A 17880-nucleotide genomic window follows, 5' to 3' on the forward strand; every position below is an offset into this window, starting at 1 on the left:
TGTTTGGCACATTTGTATCTCTATATTCCCATGTCACTCATTATTACTTTATTACTTATGTACTGGATTATTATTTTTGCTCCCTCAACTCATTACTCAGTATTATCTTAACAGGATAAATATAGTACCATAGCATGCACGACGGACTGGAGAGTGCCTGGTGTGATTTGGGGCTTCTTTTTGTCTTACCTGAATCTACATCAAACCCAGGTTCTGCTGCAAAAATTTCCGAGGCTGGAAAATCAAATATATCATTGTTGAAATGAAGTTGGCAACTGATACTAGATTGGGGCCTCATTTCTTCAATTACTTCAATCTGGGCGGGTGAACATTCTCCTAAGGAAAATTGTGTAAAAGAATTAAAATAGAAGAAAAACAAACATTTTTAAAAGAAATAGCATAACCTGGTAGTAAGAAATTTAACTGTAATCTTCTTTATACCATTAAGCATATAAAGCAAGAGACATTTACTAGAGCAGGAAGACTTATACAGCTGCCTTTTCTCACCTACGACATGAAAGCATTTAACACCGACAGCTTTACAACAATAATTATTGAGAGTGAATGAGGTATAAAGTGTTGTCAGGTGATAGGTCATATTAAGCCACAGGTAATTTCACTTCATTTAAACTTTGGATCAAGGCCTTGTAACCAGCACGCCTGGTATACTATGGAAGTCTCACTAATGTGTTTTCCAGAGGTTGTCAAGAAGATAAATTGTGTCATTTATTATTGGATTGAAATGAAGCACTAGTTCCCTTGGACATGTATTCAATATATCAGAAAGTACTGAGTACTCAGCATTGCATTGTTAAAATATGCTTGCTTGTTAATCATTAAACGTGTGTTAAATGGCACAGAAATTACTATTTATGCTTTCAACATGCACCCATCTGAAATACTTCTAAGTAATTTTAGAGGTATATGTTCTCAGAACACCCTCCCAAATTCTAAATTAAGTTCTTCAAAAGGAATAAAGATCAAAGTATTGAATGATCACAAGTTTGGCAGATGTTTGGTCAAATGCACTCATTCAAAAATTGTCACTTTTGGTGAAAGGAGTGAAAGGATTGTGTTCCCCTCTGCTGATCATATAAAGGCATCATTGAGGCAGGATATCTGCACGTAAGCATGGGTGTACAATCATGATTCTTATTTTCTTCTCCTGTTCTTTAACAAGAGGGAAGGATCACGCAAGGTGGGCTTCCACCCAAACTAGCAGAAGTGCAGCAGCACCCCCCAGTTTATTGATTTATTAACGTCATATTCTGCTTCCCAGTAAAGCTTTCAAAATGGGTTACATTTAAAGGACCCTAAGGGGGATTATGGGGCATGTATGAAATACATGTCTGTGTTGAGGCTGAAACCTTGCTGTTTTTCCATGAAAGGTATGTGCTCCACTAATATTGAACATCAGCTAAGTGAAAAATTACATATGCCCTAAAATAATTATTTAGATGCCTTCCCATAATGAAACTCAACAAGCTGTACACAGAGATAATAAATGGTGTAGTATTTATACATAAAATTAATGTTACATAGAAAAGCTTGCCTGTTTGGTCCAAGTTTTCACACTCAAACATAAAGTTAATAAATATGGTACCTTTCAGATTTTTGCTTCCATGCCCAATTTTAACTACAACTTTCGAAGTTAAAGTGCCCTGCAAACTTGTTTTCATTCCACTTCCATGTGTTGCCACAATCTTTTGAGGTACATTAATCGACACCTTTAAGGAAAAATAAGAGATCATACTATCACTTATTTATGTGGATGCAATTCCCACTGAGCCACAAAAAACGTCTGTGCATAAAGATCTGGCTATGCAGAGTCGAATTAAATGACGAATGTTCTGTCTGTGCAAGCAACTCCATCTCTCCTCCCCCATGTGCTGTTCTTGGGATTCTCTGAGCCCCACTCCAAGCCAAGTTTGGGGAGCGTGTGGAGGGAGGCGGGAAGAAAGCCCCATTTTACAAGCAGAAGTCCTTGTGCAGAGCTTCCACTGGCAGGGCTCGTTGGGAGAATCCTGCCCACAGTACTTGGAAGACAGAACATTTTCAGAGCAAAATTGTAGTATAGCTTAATCTCACCAGTGGTTTAATTCACCCAGACCACTTAGTCAAGTATAGAATACTAATATGTCAAAGCTATTTGGAATTTAGAAGCATTTTAGCTTTGCACAGATGAAACTTGTCATATAAGAATAACAGACGGATGCAAACGTAATATTAGGTGACATGGCTGCTTTTGACATGGATGACGACTAGATGGGATATCCACAAGCATTTCATTAGAGGTTTTCCTTTCAGCAACTCTCCTAAAATTTAAAATGCAGCTTGGTGCACAGAACTGTTGAAAACATGGCATTTCCTTTAAACAGTTTGCAGATCAAATTTCAAAGCTGCTTTTTAAACTTGAAGAAATTTACCAAGCAATTTGGTATGTGGGGACAGCTGATGAGAAAAAGACACTCAGATGCTGCATATGCTTCCTTTTAGTCACAGGAAGTCTCCACCCAGAGCAACATGACAAATGAAATTCAGAAGTGTCTCACCTCCCGGTAGGTCTTAAGCAATCCATGGACCTCATAATATATTGTAACAGTTCCAGAATTCCTTGCTACTGCTACTCCTGTCTTTGGATCAATCTGAAGAATACTATTTGAAGAAGAACTCCATGTTCCTGCCAAACCTGTGAAAAATATATAATCAGATTAACTATTGCTACATCAAGTTATTTCACTAGTCTTACTCAAGAAGAACACCTATTGCATGTAACATGGAGCTTGATGCTGATTCTGAAAATTAAATGTTAAATATGCCATGGCTGATAAAAACTGAATAAAAATGTGTGCATGCATACAGAGTGTGAGATCACTTTTTTTTTTGCAAACAGGGGCAGACACCCATCTAGTGAGGAACAATGATTTTCAAGGAAAAACATGGGAAGGTCTGGCCTGGTGCATTTGTTCATCTTTTGCAGCAGCCTGCAAAAGAGCTACATCTACCCTGCTCGGATTTCTGCTTTTGTCTTACATCCTGCCTAAAGCCCAGCATCCGGTTCTGTCACAGCAACTGCCTTAGCAAAAGCCACAGCGCTAGTCACTGCTGCCACTCAGCCAGGAAGCAGACAGGGGGATTATCTGGCCATAAAGAGAATGGTGAAGAAGTCCTTCAGAGTTAAGCTTAATGCTGCTCTACTCATTATGGGTGCGACATGAGTCCTGATCAAAATTGCTCCATTGCACCGACATGGTGTAACACTTCTTCTTCTTTGGCGATCACTCGTAGCCGAGTAAGATTGTCTTCAATGAACACGGTCTTAACAGTGAGTCCATAAGTGACTGTGGAGGCCAATTCTGGATCCACACGTCCTTCCACAGTGGGGACATAGGTTTCCGTGTGGGAGTTGATCACGGTGAGGGTTTGCCAAACGTGCCTTCCTCTTAGCTCGTTTCTCCTTTTTGCCCTGCGTTCGTGCTTCTTATTGCCTTCCAAAGCAACTACTCTATTCCCAACTTAAGAATGGAAAGCAAAATACCAGTGGACAACAAAAGAGGTTTAAAGACACTCTCAAGGCAAATCTAAAAAAACACACCATAGTATAAGCACTGATAATTGGAAAACACTGGCATGTGAGCGCTGCAACTGATGTAACACTAGTCATGTACTGAGGGTGTTCGTTTTTCCTCCAAGGAAGTGCAAACGTCTGAGAAAAACAGTTTGTGATCCAATGAAGAAAACTGCCCCAAATGGCTTGTCTCATAGCTCTAGCCTACATGTTGAGCAGTTTAAATGACTCCCAGGTGATAGCTGCCTCTAAGAGCATAACACTATTTATAAGCCAAAAGCATCACTGATAGAAAAAGGGGCCTTCCAAACCAGACCAACTTTGAAAAGTGGGGATATGACTGGCCCAAACGATATTCATCTGATTTCATTTAGGGTAATTGGATTCCCCCTCCCAAAGGGACTACTATAATTGTTCACAAAGAAGTTGTAACATACAACTAGCAGAATATAAACAGTAAACAGGATTTAAAACAAAACAAAACTGAAGAACCAGCAGCATTTGCAACAAAGACTAAAGGCAACAAGGTAAGAAGTTTAGAGTAAACTAGTCAGTCTTCCCACTGCACCAACCACACACACACACACACACACACACACACACACACGTAGAGCAAGAGGAAAAAGGCACTGATAGAAAACTTAACAGGGCTTCTTAACCAGTCTGCCCACTTTATCCCAGCCTAGGTTACATTAAAACTGCCCATGGATGGCGTATTAGCTTTCTTTGAAGTACCTTTTTTCTGGTACAGTGGAATTATTTAGCATATTTCAGAAGGCCACATTCTCATCCATGCATTGTGTGGCCTGTCCTCCTAATCAGCATCCTGGCAGGTTCATGCCAACACCAGCACCATATTAGTTTTAACCCATCCTCTGAAATCTGTATATCACTCTATGAATATTCTTCTTCAAAAATTATATAAATAAGACTGCCATCACTTCGGCTCTCTGACATGCATTCCTTCAAATTTGATTGTCTGCCTCATGACCTACTTCACATAAAAAGTGGTCCCTCTAGTTTTTCCATATACGTATAGCAAAATTCAATTATATTACTCCTTTAAAGATCAATAGAAATGACAACCATTCAGAGCAAAATGACGTATTGATTTGATATAGTTAAAGACAGAGGAGCTGATTAAATTGGTTCATCTCTTTAGCAGGGATAGGGCCTGACATTTGATAGTAGAACAACATAATGAATAATGTATTTGGTTGTTTTGAAAATGTGCTGCATCTACAACTGTATGAAGTTTCCATGACGATTTAATGTTGCCATACACCCTATTTTATTGTCACAATTCTCAGTTAGTGTCAATTATTATTCTGATTCCTTACCTTCTTGGTTTACCAGTGAGGAAGTTAAGCAAAGGACGTCACCTTTGACAATATCTCTGAGCTCAGGGTATATGGCATGTTGCACAGGAAGAGGCACATAATCGGCAATAATGCTATTCTCTGCATCCCATACTTTAAGCAAACTTAGTCCGACATTCATGGTTCGGATTATTAACGTGTTGTTGGAGGCTCCTTTCCCTACCTGTACAAAATCATCTCTATAGACAAAAAGTAGTGAATAATTTAAAAAGTGGTATCCAAGGAAACAAGAGCATTTTATTATATCCCAGAATCAAGAGAAGTCAAAAGACAGCAGATCAAAATAGCCACATCCCTCACATGCCACAGAAAGTTGTGTTAACATCTATATTTCCCAAAAGCTAAACATTAGGAAGGTGTTGAACTCCAACACACAGTTCCTTCTGCAGTATTTCCAAGCAAATGTACATAGTACCAGATACCAGCCACTTATAAATAATCATTTTCAACTGATAAGAGTCATTTGCATGCCCAGGCACAGTGAGTCTGCCGCCCCTGAGGCCAGGTGTGTGGACAGAAGTTATAACCACAGTTTTATGTTTTGAGATAAAAACAGGCCACATCTTGATTACTGATGTAAGTAGGCTTTGACATAGGCATTGGGTGTGTCCCGAAATATTTAGCCCACCTGCTAGCTGATTATTATCGGGAGTTGATCCTGGGTTAGGATTGCCCTATGACATACATCAAAGAGGTGCAACCCATCAGCATCACCATTTTGGAGAGTGCTATGGCCGTCTGGGTGTTCAGGCAGAAGAACCTACCCTAGGACCCCTTTAGTGGGATACCCTGATTCTATGGAGGGGTAGGCTTCCTACCAACCCCCCCTCTGCCCTTGACTAGGGATTCAACCTAATGACTTATCCACCACAAGTGATGATTGCTATGAGGTAAGCAAAAAAACCTAGGCAGGCCCAAATCAACTGGAGGAGAAATTCCTGCCTGGTCATGAATACAGCAACCAATACTTCCATAGCAAGGTCATACCCCCAACACACTCATGCACATTTGGGTGGAGTTCTAATGCTGCAGAAGGGTAGACAGGGTGGGAGACCCTGTTCTGACTGAGCTGCTGGGTCCGTAGGCAGTCTTAATTTATGTGTAAGGGGCTGACCTGAGTGAAGACTCCCATAGGAGTCCTTGGTCAGGTCACCCACCTGGGACCTGACTTCAGGCCCACCTGTGATTGGCCAAATTCACTGGCTGGCCTTATTCAAACCCCACAGCCAGTGGGAGAAGACATGTTATCTCCTACTAGCTGTTGGGGAGCTGGAAAAGAAGACCCCAGGCAAAGACACTGGCCTGCAATAGCTGTAATATGCCAATAAAGGATCAGCAAACTTTATAAATTACGAGTATTTGATGCTCAGTAAAATGGCTTGAAAGTTCTGTGAACAAGTGGGATTTATGGCAAGTAAATGTGTTTAGAATTACTATTTAATCCAACTGGGAAAAGACACGATTTCAAGGCACTGATTTAAATTTTTTTATTTAAATAACTTTTAAGCAGTCTCCTCTATTTTTTCCTATATATGCAAAGCCTTAGGGACGCGGGTGGCGCTGTGGGTAAAACCTCAGCACCTAGGACTTGCCGATCGCATGGTCGGCGGTTCGAATCCCCGCGTCTGGGTGAGCTCCCGTTGTTCGGTCCCAGCTCCTGCCCACCTAGCAGTTCGAAAGCACCCCTAAGTTCAAGTAGATAAATAGGTACCACTTTCTAGCGGGAAGGTAAACGGCGTTTCCATGTGCTGCGCTGGTGCTGGCTCGCAAGAGCAGCTTCGTCACGCTGGCCACGTGACCCGGAAGTGTCTCCGGACAGCGCTGGCTCCCGGCCTCTTAAGTGAGATGAGCGCACAACCCTAGAGTCGGGCACGACTGGCCCGTACGGGAAGGGGTACCTTTACCTTTACCTTTATGCAAAGCCTTGCAGTAATTCCATGGAAGACATGCATTGATCACTTTCCAGGTGGGTGGTTTGTTCAGATCACATCATATCAAAGCACCAGTATACCAGCTTTAAATCACACTTTTCAGTTCTTTTATCAGTTCACTGAACATGTTTAAACAGCTAACCCAAGGGGGTTGTCAGCTGCTGAGGTATCGGTACCTTGAATCCTCTCACATACTCAGCTATTTATATCTCCTGTAAAATTAAGCTAATTGTATAGACAAGTACCTGTTGACTGCAAAGCTAAGCACAGAATTTTGTGAATGGAAAGTATCTCCAAAGCTGTCATGGAAGTAGATGGTCAAGGTCAACGTCATGCCCAATGGTAATGCCAATAATGCTTCATGGTTTTGTGTACGGAAAATTGGGTTCATGGATATTCTCAAGTAGGAAATAGGAGCCACCTAGGGAAATAGGGGAAAACAGAGTATGAGATTGTTTTACCTACTGGCCAAATTGCTTATAAGTCATCATCCTTTAATGTTTTTATCTTTAACCCTTATTGTACTCCTAATAAACACTCCAGGGTTGTGGAATAGTGAGTGTGTGCATGTGTGTATCTCCTACTCACTGCATGGAAGGTGGATTATTATTATGCCACCGGAGTTCCAAACCTGTTTTATCTTTCTAAATTTAATGTGAGATAAGGTGTGTGTATATAGGTGGCTATATATTTGAATGGAGGAGCAATTTTGGATCCAGATCATTATGTAAAGATCCTAAAGCTTACGTGTTTCATTTTCTGTGCACCTAGGTCCCAGTTTTACCCTGATTTGGATGATTCCCAGGTTACCCCACTCCATGAGGGGGCTTCAGCATCATTCTATATCATCTGATACAGCTTGTTCATAATCCCGACTCCTGGGGATGATTTCCTCAGGCCAGTCCTGCTCCTCAGTTACTCAGGAGTGTGTGACTACAGAATCAACAGTGTGCACCTTGAAGATTGCCTAAGCTGTCCCAAAGGGGCAGAGCCATTTAAAGAGAAGGCCCTGACAGGTGACTCTGGTCCTTTGTTGAAACATTATCTTCCTTTGCTCATCCAGCAAGGCCTCCTGGGAGCTGCCTGGCTTAATTCTAATAGGTTCTGGTAATCACTATTACTTTCCCCGTGAGCCCCAAGCTCCAACAGAACCTGAGAATATGATGATTTTTTTTTTAAAAGCTTCAGCTCTGTAGATGTACAAACTAATTAAGCAATCCACAAAACCTCATGGGTAAGAAGAAAAATGCACATATGCCTCATTAGACATATATATGTGCTGTAAAATAAAAAGGATTTAAAATAAAAATGTATTAGGATAGGTTCCACTAAATGTACATGGACTCATATACCTTTCTATCATTAACAGGTCCTTTTGTAAATAAATTCTATGGTGAATATGGTATCAACCAAACTTCTTTCACAGGCCTGTACAACTTGTGGTCACCAAGCTGAACAAGGCTCACTATGGGATCATTAATTCACTGCTTTTGCTGCTTGCTTGGGATTGCAGAAACAGGTGGAAAGTAAGGAACCTGGTAGGTCATAATACACCCCATGTGGTCTTCAGAAGCACAATCCTATGTGTGCTTATTCAGAAGCAAGCATCACTGTGTGATTAACAGGGCACACTCCCAGAAGTGTGCAAATACTGCAGCCTAAATAGATACGCAGCAGTATTAACTTGCAAGGACCTGTCAAGTCAATGGATTTACAAAGGATTTATTATGAGACTGCATTTTTTTTATTAATTAATGAAGGCAAACCTGCCTGACTTATTTAGGTTAGCTTTCAAGAAGAGAGAAAGGGGAAAAATAAGATTTTCTTTCTGCTCTGGAAAATAAATGAAGGAAACAAAGAAAAAACCCTCACACACCTATGAGAAACGCTTCCTCTTAAGTTTACCTTGTAGCAAAGAAAGGCCTTTCTCTTTTTTTCCTCCTGAAGAGGCTCTGATAGTTTTACATTTTACTACAAAATGTACACGTACTCTAAAATGGTGTTTTACTAGCTATCTGGGGCAAAGGATATTTATCTTGGTTGTTTGGTTCGTAATATCCAATAATGGAAGAGAGAACTGTATACACCAGTATTTTAAGCCATGTCTTGCTGCCTCTAAAATGCTGCTAGCTTCATGCCAAGTCCACCCATTCCTTTTCAAGCATGCATTCAAGTTGCTTTTACATTTAACTCTCTTGACAAGTCAGATACTACTACAGTGGTACCTTGGGTTACATACGCTTCAGGTTACAGACTCCGCTAACCCAGAATTATTACTTCGGGTTAAGAACTTTGCTTCAGGATGAGAACAGAAATTGTGGAGCAGCGGCGCAGGAGGCCCCATTAGCTAAAGTGGTGCTTCAGGTTAAGAACAGATCTCCAGAACGAATTAAGTTCTTAACCTGGGGTACCACTGTATACATTTTTTTTCTAAAAGAACCTTACCATTTAGTCCTTTCTCTTTCCCACCTCCAATGTAGTATTTTGTTGCTGATTTTTAAATATATATATCACTTTTTATGTTTTAAGTAGTTATATTATGCTCTTTTAGCTGTGAACCACTTCCTGGCAGGCCTTTTTGTCTCAAAAGTCTGTATTTCTTAAAAAAAAAAGTGATTTCTGCCACATCCCCCCATTGGTGCAACTAGCTCATTTAATGAGCCAGTGTGCAGGGACGCAGCAGACTTACCCCTTGCCCATGGAATGCCAAAAGAATAAGTTATGGCCAGTGCAATGATGTGTATGGAGGAACAATGAGCCTTTAATTAATTAAATTCTAGTGGGAATATTTCAGCTTCATCTTATTTTAGAGGCTTAGTTACCCCCCATTCAGGACCAGGGAGTACCCCACACATGCTCTCCCCACAACCACAAGGAAATGCAACTTTCAAGAACAAATGCTTTTACAGGCATGGGAACAGTTACTTATTACAGCTTATACAAAATGTTGCTTAAGCTTCACATTTATTTTTACAATCTATTTTTCAATATATAAACTATTTTTTAGTATATCTATGTCCAGCAAAACAGATTCATATATTAGTCATGTGTACCCATATTTTCTTAATTTTGGTCAGCATTGTTACATTTAATCTTTTCCAAATAAGCAATGTCAAAGTTTTATTGCAGAACAGCACAAGTGCTTGGCCATTCTGTTAAAACAGAATTGATGGCTACTCTCTTGCACTGTCCAAGCTGAAGTTACAATTACTGTCTCCAGCTGGAATAATGGGAAACTACAATTTTAAATCAGAGGCAAATAGCAGTCGCCATTCTAATCTCCTTGAAGAGAACGGGGGGGGGGGGGGGGGGAGAACACAAAAACACTACCTTGATAGTGACAGTAAGGGTCTGGTTGATTCCAAATGGCTCTTGTGAAATTACTTGTACTGTTGACAGTCCTATCAAGGATCCAGAATTAAGGAGGCCTCTCTCATCAATCTGCACCACAGGAACTCTATCCTGACCATCCAAGACATTGTAAATTAGAGCAGCAACTCGGTCCCTTGATAAAACAAAGAGAAAAATAAATAGAACCACTTTAAGACTCTTAAAATGCAAACCTCAATGTTTGCAACGTGATTTTATATAAACCATGTTGCCATATGTCAGCACACCACTGATTTGCTGTTGAATTTTTATCTAAGATTCAAGGGTTCAGATTTTGATTTCAAGCATCCTTGCAAGACGTCTTATCTGTGCTTATGCATATATTACAATCCACTTGCTGTTTGCTGCCCTGCAGAGTCATCATTCACTGATGTAAACTTGATTCAGAATACTAATGGACAGGACTCCAGGATGCTGCCTGCCTTCAGAGGCCTTCAGAGGTATTTCCTATAAACAGGCTTCATAGTAAGATTTGTCTGCCAGGTTCAGAGCTGGTATTAAACATACACATCAGGAACATGACTAAGCAGAACTTCCTGTAAATTGTTTGTACACAACACTGATTTTAAAAACGTCTCTCCATGGCATTGCTGTATTAATAATAAAAAATAGTGCAAAGGCTAGTAATATGACTTACACATATTCTATGCAGCACATGACAGTACTAGCTGTTTTATTCAACTGGAAATATAGGTGTTTTATATAAACAAATACAGTAAAATACCAGTATGTATCTTAAAATATCTGCCAGCAAGAATAATCTGGTCCCCAAACAGAAAGTGTGAAGCTGTTGGGATTTAATCACACAAAAGAGAGCTTTTTGCTCAGTAGACGTTTGCTTTAAGAAGCAATTCTATTTCAATAGAAATCACTGTGTGTATGTTTTTAATATAGACAAAGAAATGCACAGCATCTAGAAGATCTTCCCTATCAACTTGAACTTCATCTTGTCAAAGCGACAAAGATGATTCAGCCAAAGATGACACAATAAGGCCATGTTGGAGGATTTGTTTCGTTTACGAAGCCAGACTCACTCAGTGTCCATTTTCAAAGGCAGCACAAATCTGTGGAGATGATGGGCCTTTTATGCCCTTTGAAACAGAGACAGTATGTCTCTCTCTCTCTCTGTGTGTGTGGTCTCCATAAAACATACTACATTGTCCCCCCCCCCCTTGTAACTGCTTCTCCGGACAGATTGCCTAACTGCCATTTGCCATTTCTTTGAAATGATGGCAGTTTCCCCTTCACGTTCTAATATGCCAAACTGACTCGCCTATATTAATGCTACTGTCCTGAAAGAAATGGTTTTCTTTCACTGATTATTTTCTTTTTTTCATACCAACTGAAATTAAAGCACTCCAAAAGTTCTTAGCGATGTTCCTCCCCAGTATCTGGAGGACTTTGTTTTTGCTACTACTGCATATGCATTCGTTAATGTGCGCACCCTTAAGGAATAATTTCAACTGAGTTAGATTGAACATGCATGGATTAATTCAACAGCTATTCCTTAGGCATAAATGCACAATGCAATCACAAATAACTGATTTCTGGACACTAAAACTTCTTTGGGAGACCATTTATCCTAAGTTGTCTGCATGTGGGAATCTCTAAGGAAGTGTAATTTGAAATCAAAGCATAATTATTTGTAATTCATCATTTCAAGTGCTTCTTCTTAAAGTCCTATACACACTTACCTAGAAGAAAGCCCCATTCGGCTCAATGGGTCTTTTTTTCCTGAGTACAGGATTGCACTGCAAAGTGGATATCAACTTTTCCTTTTATATTTGAAAATAATTACATTTTCCTAAACATAGCTGAATTGAAAATACTTGTAAGGATGAATACTTGAATACTAACTACCCATAGAAAACAACCAGTTTGTTCATTGTTTCAGAAGCTAGAATGAGAACTATCAACAGATTGTCATCTTTCAAAAACACATTTTCATTTATTTTAGCTATTAACATTTGTTAGTCACCTTTCTATGAAAGAGCTTAGCTCCATGTGACATATAAAAACACAAAGCAAATTCTAGAAAAAAGCTAAAATGAAACATTTGAAAACATGCTTACAGTGGTACCTCGGGTTACAGGCGCTTCAGGTTACAGACTCTGCTAACCCAGAAATAGTACCTCAGGTTAAGAACTTTGCTTCAGGATGAGAACAGAAATCATGTGGCAGCAACAGGAGTCCCCATTAGCTAAAGTGGTACCTCAGGTTAAGAACAGTTTCAGGTTGAGAACGGACCTCTGAATTAAGTTTGTAACCTGAGGTACCACTGTAGTTGGAACAGATTCCCTCAGGAAGTGGAGTATTCTCCTTCCTTGAATATTTTAAAGCAGAGCTTGGATGGCCATCTGTCATGATGCTTTAGCTGAGTTTCTTGCATTGTGGGGGCGGGGTGGGGGGGTTGGACTAGACCTCCAGGGTCCTTTCCAGCTCTATGATTCTATGAAATTTTAGAGGGGCCACCATGTTAGTTGGTTGCAACACTACCAGCACCATGAGATGGCAATTTAAATACTAACAAATAGGCTTTCATGGTCTAGAGCTCACTTTGTCAGATGCCTTTATGAAGGGAGATCTAGTCCATGAAAACTTATGCCACAATAAACACACAATACACTTCCCCCCGCTTCCTCCTGTTTTTCCACCCCCTATGATTTTGCTTTTGGTTCCATAGTAAAACTATTATTATATCAAATCATTTATAAGACCAAAATGTGAAAAACATAACCACTAACCTGTTTGTCTGAACTTTAAAAAAAGAGTTTGGCGACATTAGGATCTGTCCTACTTCTACTCCCAGAATAACTAGTTTCTCAAATACCTACAGAATGAAGAAATTTTTTTTCAGGCTTTTACAAAAGTAGCAAACAGATACATGTACTAGTCAAATATGAAACCACTGATCTCCTAACAAAAATATGTAACTTGTCCTTATGTAACACCATCTTTATAAAGACATCCAAGGGGGATCCTAGAAATTACAGAGTAATTGACTTAACATCTGCTGTGGGAAAACAGTGGAAATCATTATTAAAGATAGAATTACAAAGCATATAGTAAAACAAGTCTTGCTGAAGCAGAACCAGCATGATTTCTGCAAGGGTAAGTCCTGTCTCACTAATTTTTTACAGTTCTCACAATAGAGAGATGTAAGATGTGGGGTGATAAGATTTGAGAGAGAAGAATTCCACTTGTGGGGTACTTTTACTAAAATGAATGGGAACCAGTCCCAATTGCTACTGCAACTATAAATACCGCAGATGTTGTATAACTATCATGGTACATAAGAACCAAACAATTTATTGTTCTTATCTTTCTAAATGTATGACAAGAATTCTCTCTGTTTCCTATCTGCTAACAAAGACACAACTTCAAAACTGTGAGCAGATGACTGCTCCATAGCAAATATATTTGCTTTTAAAACAAACAGACAGACAGACATTTAATTTTACTTAAAAGTTGGAGAAAAAACAAGGGGACTGGCAGTTAGCAGCAGTCTGGTATATTCTGTTCCTATAAGAAATTTGTATGAACACCTGTAGGCCATAATCTGTAATTTGATATCCAGTGTACTTCAGTGTGCAGTAGAGTCAAAAACATTTCTACCAGCACACATAAGGAACACATTCTCCAGCTGCAATTGTATCTCAAGAGTCATGTGATACGTCATAAAGGATAACAGAAGCTGCAAACACGAAGGCATTTCACATCATCAAATCTTATTCTTAGCTCTCTACAACTTCTTTCTTATAGTGAGCAGCACACCAGAGCAAAAGGAATTTGAAAAGAAGAAAATGTTCCGTGCTGCACTTTAAACAGCAATTTCTGTTGACCATTATTTCCATCCAGCAAACTTGAAGCAGGGGGATTAGCTAAAAGCCCTATGCATATAGCTACTATTTCCGTATTTGTTAAATAATGTAACTTTTTAAAAATTAAGATTCCATTCAACTGTTTTGCAATGTGTAGGCTCTGAAACAAAGTATTTTCCCCCAGAGTGCTCCTAGCACAGAATACTAAGTAGCAAGGCATATTGTTAGACTTATACAGACTCATGAAGTTTCTAGCTGTAGTGCCATTAACCAGCGGAAAGAGAGCACTAACTATTCTCCTGCACCAGGATGACCTAAAAGTGCCATTTTAAAAGTGAGATTATTAAATATCTATGGCTTAATGACGGCCTCCTGAAACCAAACATATCAGGAAGAACACAAATTGACATAATTGAAATCAGGCACACAGGTTTTTGGGCAGCAAATCTTAAACAAAGCATTTACGACAAAAGAACTCAGTGTAAGTGTTAAGGACTTGTCTGTAGAATTTGTTTTTTGAATCACCAAAGTGTTATGGTTCTCTGAAATTAAGAGGCAGCCCAGGCATATTTTTGTGAAGTCTGTATTCCATATATAGTTTTGCCCCCTATTACTTCTGTGACTGGTTTATTGGCTGACACAGTGCAAAATAAAGTATCTGGGAAAAGCAGGTGCAACTGTTAGGCAAAGATATATAAAAGCAGAAGACAGCTGTATCAATGCTCTCTGCCAATTGATACTGATACCTTATAATATATCCATTGTTGTACTCAAGGAACAACTTTTGTGGGTGCAACCGAATTCCAACTCCACCTTGCCACCCAAATCTGCTCTGAGGGTTTCCCAATCCTCTGGGAACAGATTTGGGGGCAGTGTGAGGAGAACACGGGGGGAGAGGAGAGCAGGTTTTGATGTTGTCATGGAGGTTTTTCCTTGTATGCAATAACTGGATCAGGACCAGCATATAGATGAAAAATGTCAGCTTCAAATGTCTTACACTTAGGGCTTTATCTGTGTATACATTTAAAGGAGCCTGAACCAGCTTAAAAAAATAGATTCCAAATTATATATACTTATGGAGGTTTGGAAGTTTAATATGAACATGCTGGATTCATTTGAGCACCACTGCTGTACATAATTAAAAAACTAACCCTAATAAATGTATGTTGGCCTTTTTAGCCAGCTTTAATTAATTCAATTTATTTAGCTCCATGAAAATGCCATTTCAGCTTCATTAATTCCGCTGTGATCCTAAGCACACTTTATTCAAATTAGGAGCCTATGAAATCAATGGGACCTACACTGTTGTAATTGTGTTCAGAGTGAAGTGACAGACCTCAGCTGTTGAGCATAATTGTACTATCTGAACTATCAGAGAGCATCAAAATAAATGCTAAACCCCAGAAAAGTTATAATGAAACACATCAGATTCAAAACAAACAAATCCAAATACTGTGGAGATCTGAAATACTGGTAGAAGTTGAGTTCATCTTGATATGCATCATGATCTTGTTGACACCAGTGCTTCTTTCATAGCCCTATTTCTCTATAACTACACATCTTACTAATGTAAGGACCTTGAGATGCATGGCTGAAATTCTACATTTAAACTGACCTGAGAATTTTGATGTACTTATCCAATGCTACAAGTGCACTAACTTCAGGATTGTGTGTACCTTATACTATGAAAACAATTTATATTAAAAAATCTGTAACCAGAAGAGCAGGATTCTGAAACAAGCTTATGCAAATATCAACAAATTTGCATATATTCACTTGCTTTGAGTAATGCGTTGTGCTTCTCCTTGTTAAGGACTGGGACAGGATGCTGTGAGATACTTAAGTTACTAATCCTCAGCCATTCTTCTGGCTCCAGAGGTTCTACCAGATATTGCCTATGAGTTCATCTTCACAGACACAGCATAAAAACAAGCAAGACTCGGGTTCTCATGGTCACAGCCAATTATGCAGCCATTGTCAATTTCCCCACCATGTGCATAAGTGAAACTGTGAAACACACATACAGGCCTTGCGGTACTGAACTGGCCCTGGCAGCTAAAACACACTTGTTTTTCACCAAGCACAACAGAATGGCCCTGTAAGGAATAGCAATGTAATAATACCTGTATTTGGATTTCATCTGACAATTCTTTTACCATGTGGCCAAATTGCCCAGCAGAAGGATCAAGGGCTTTGACAACAAGCTTCAACCCAGTTCTTCCTTTCCCTTTACCATAAACATCCACTGCAAAGTTGCATTGTGGGGAAAGCTGAAGAGAAGCCTGAAAGACAAAATATTAGTCTAGGTAAGGAAGGAATTTCATTTAATATATTGGTTCTAATATGCTTCAGAACTCTTTAGGTTCCTGATCTCACCTCTGACAACAGAGCTAAATAGAATTATCATTAGAAGCCATCCTGTAAATTTAGGTATACTTTGGTTGCTACTAGATTTCTTCTCTGAACTTAAAATCAGAATTACTGTAGGACATAATTCTCAGTAGGTCTAGGACCCCCCCCTCCCCAAAGGAATCTGCTGTTGGCTGGGCCTGTTCAGAGGGCACCAGAGAAGACTGTATCAGGACATGCCAGTATCCACAGGTCCCTATTCAGGCTACAGTATGTAGCATGTGGACTAAGCCACACTGTCCAGTTAACTATTGCCAAATGAGTTCTGATGGCAGCAGACACAGCAGGAAGGCTCATCCTGTGCTGTTCCTAAATACTCATTAAAATATGGGAGCTACAAATCTTATGATACTGCATGACTGCATACATGCAGAACCTTCAGCTCATATGTCACAAAGCCTCTTGCTATTTACACTCAAGAGCCATCTGAAAGCGGCAACCTACCACAGTGAAATCTAGATCAGTGCTACACCCTCTAGCTAGATCTCTAGCTACCATTTTGACACAAAGCCTGTCCTAGCCCATGATTGTCCACCAGGCAAACCTTGCCATGAGATTGCTCTAAGGTTGAATGATGCCTAGTGACCATTTGATACTGGGAGACTGACATGAAGTGGAAGGTGCCCATCAGATGCATTCCAAGCAACAGGTATGGCACTGAAATCAGGTAGCAGAATTGGTTAACCCAGTTGTACATAGGGAAGGATGCCTTTAACTCCAAGCAACCATTATTTCTGGCACCAGGAGAAACAAAATATTGGGGTGGGGGAACCTGAAGGAAGAAGATATACAATTAACTTTCTGTAGCTGCCTTCAAGGTAAGCTATTAGAGAATGTAGACCAAAGTAAATGCACCCGTGGCTGAAAAACACCAAGTTGGGGGGGGGGGACACTCACTCTGTGTTTAAATTTTAAGCTACAAGTTTACCTCACTAAATCTTGTTTTCACATCCAGGACGTCCCTTTTTGTGACAGACCAATGAAATGTTAACCCTGGCACTGCATTGCCAAATGAAAAAGGAGCTTGGTTGCTGGTGATGCCCATCACATACACTGGCATCTGGAAGAAAAGCACACATTTTAACAAAGAAATCACCCAGTGCATTTTTCCAAAGCTAAGGTCACAAACACAGAATAAGTTGATATATGTAGCAAATAATCAGTTGCATCAAGTCACCAATTATATTATGTCAAAACAGGCCCTATTTTATTTGACCATAACCGAATGAAAGAAAATGAAATCGAGAACTGTCTACATTCAACTCACCTGAGTGCCAGTTTTCATTCTTGTAATGGGTGCATGAATTCTAACAGCTTCAAGCTGAATTACCTCAACTTCCACTTTATCCTAAAAGGAAAGACACAAAGTCCAATATTAATTT

The 17880-nt window shown here is 39.6% G+C and overlaps 1 protein-coding gene and 1 long non-coding RNA gene across 2 annotated transcripts in view; one reads left to right on the top strand and one right to left on the bottom strand.

The window, feature by feature from the left end:
• Positions 1-17880, bottom strand: part of NUP210 (nucleoporin 210) — a 95012-nt gene that overhangs the window by 7760 nt on the left and 69372 nt on the right. Inside the window, exons 26-35 of the mRNA XM_083726897.1 lie at positions 17766-17846; positions 17427-17558; positions 16213-16371; positions 13013-13098; positions 10209-10383; positions 7124-7299; positions 4909-5126; positions 2553-2689; positions 1604-1727; positions 190-336 (exon numbers count right to left, since the gene is read on the bottom strand). Coding sequence (XP_083583023.1) covers positions 190-336; positions 1604-1727; positions 2553-2689; positions 4909-5126; positions 7124-7299; positions 10209-10383; positions 13013-13098; positions 16213-16371; positions 17427-17558; positions 17766-17846 — 1435 coding nt within the window. The remainder of the gene's footprint in view (positions 1-189; positions 337-1603; positions 1728-2552; positions 2690-4908; positions 5127-7123; positions 7300-10208; positions 10384-13012; positions 13099-16212; positions 16372-17426; positions 17559-17765; positions 17847-17880) is intronic.
• Positions 13166-17880, top strand: part of LOC310838952 — a 28329-nt gene continuing 23614 nt past the window's right edge. Inside the window, exon 1 of the long non-coding RNA XR_014561249.1 lies at positions 13166-13379. This is a non-coding gene — a long non-coding RNA (uncharacterized lncRNA). The remainder of the gene's footprint in view (positions 13380-17880) is intronic.

This window comes from Podarcis gaigeae, assembly GCF_964106915.1.
Source record: "Podarcis gaigeae genome assembly, chromosome: 2".
Taxonomy (NCBI): Eukaryota; Metazoa; Chordata; class Lepidosauria; order Squamata; family Lacertidae; genus Podarcis; species Podarcis gaigeae.